This window comes from Tetrahymena thermophila, assembly GCF_000189635.1.
Source record: "Tetrahymena thermophila SB210 genomic scaffold scf_8254591, whole genome shotgun sequence".
NCBI lineage: Eukaryota > Ciliophora > Oligohymenophorea > Hymenostomatida > Tetrahymenidae > Tetrahymena > Tetrahymena thermophila.
The window spans coordinates 7,759-9,303 of record NW_002476362.1 but is presented as its reverse complement, the minus strand read 5'-3'; the positions used below and the strand labels follow the sequence as shown (position 1 = coordinate 9,303).

Sequence of the window (1,545 nt, the reverse complement as noted above, 5' to 3'; positions counted from 1 at the left end):
AATTGGCAGCAAAGGTGTATCAGGCTTATGTTCTCATTTAGCAAATTGCAATAATCTCGCATATTTGACACTTTATATGGGGTAAAAATTGATCTATTATAGATTTTGATAATTTTTAATGTATAGCTATCCAAAATTAAAAAGGCATTTAATTCTATTTATTTTGCTTTATTTTCTTCAATATTAAAAAAGTTATAATGAAATTGAAGCAGAAGGTGGATTAGGTTTAGGTAGTGGTTTAGCAAAATGCTCTAATCTCTCTAATTTGACACTTTAGCTTTGGTAAACAGTCTATTTGTTTTGGATTTAAATACTTTTAAGAATAAATTGAATTTAAGACAATTTAATTAACTCTTTTAATTCATTAATTGTTTTATTTTTTTGTTTGAGTTTTTTTTCTTTTTCTTTGTTAATTGAACTTATTTTATTATTTTCAACTTTTTATATTATTTTTAATGGATAAGTTAATTTCTTACTATTTCATTTTTCCTTAAAATTTACTAACTGACTAACTAACTAATTATATATTACTTTATTAATTTTTAAAAAGTGACAATTATTTTTGTGATGTAGGTGTATCATACTTAAGTTCTGAAATTGCAAATTGCACTAATCTCTCATATTTGACACTTAATCTTATGTAAAAATAGTTTATTCCTTTTTGGTTGTGATATTTTTTAATATAAAAACGAATTGAAAACTAGATAACTCTTTTAATTTATTTATTAGCTTTTTATTTGATTAATTTTACTTTTTTTATTTGTCTTATGTTTTTTCTTCTTCTTTCTTTGTTAATTTAGCTCATTTTTTTATTATTAATTTATTCATTTTATATTTTTTCTTTATAGTTTTCTTCTAAATAGGTAATTAATTAAATATTTTTTCTTCAATATCTAAAAAGTAACAATAAATTTAGTGATGAGGGTGCATCAAACTTAGGTTTTGCTTTAGCAAATTGCCCTAATATCACATATTTGGCACTTTCAATTTAGTAAAAACAGTTTTTTTTTTTTGGATTGTGATATTTTTTAATATAAAAATAAATTTAAAACAATAAAACTCAATTAATTTATTTATTAGCTTTGTTTGTTTGTTTGTTTGTTTGATTTTTTTTTCTTTTTTAATTATTCTTGTCCATTTTTTGTTCTTTGTTTGTTAAATACCGTTTTTTAATTCCAAGTTTCAAATTAATTTCTTATTATTACTTCATTTTTTCCTTAAAATTAATTAATTATTATTTTTATTTTTTTATATTTAAAAAGCTACAATGAAATTCGTGCATTTGGTGCATCTTGTTTAGGTTCTGCTTTAGCAAATTGCATAAAACTCTCAAATTTAAAACTTTATCTTAAGTAAAAATAGTTTATTTGTTTGAGATATTTTTTAACATAAAGTGGATTGAAAACGATTTAACTCTTTAAATTTATTTATTAGCTTTTTATTAAATTGATTTTGATCTTTTATCCTAATGCTTTTTTATTAATTGATTGAAAACATAATTTTTAATTCAAAAATTTATTCTATTTAATTTTTTTTAGTAATTTA

At 20.1% G+C, this 1,545-nt stretch overlaps 1 protein-coding gene across 1 annotated transcript in view; it reads left to right on the top strand. All coding sequences in view use genetic code 6, as the record gives it.

Annotated features, from left to right (window-relative positions):
• Positions 1-1,545, top strand: part of TTHERM_01209750 (transmembrane protein, putative) — a gene marked incomplete at both ends in the record, with an annotated part of 4,243 nt that overhangs the window by 2,566 nt on the left and 132 nt on the right. Inside the window, 6 exons of the mRNA XM_001018992.4 lie at positions 1-81; positions 193-282; positions 551-640; positions 902-991; positions 1,263-1,352; positions 1,539-1,545. The exon at positions 1-81 is cut by the window's left edge and continues 126 nt beyond it; the exon at positions 1,539-1,545 is cut by the window's right edge and continues 132 nt beyond it. Coding sequence (XP_001018992.4) covers positions 1-81; positions 193-282; positions 551-640; positions 902-991; positions 1,263-1,352; positions 1,539-1,545 — 448 coding nt within the window. The remainder of the gene's footprint in view (positions 82-192; positions 283-550; positions 641-901; positions 992-1,262; positions 1,353-1,538) is intronic.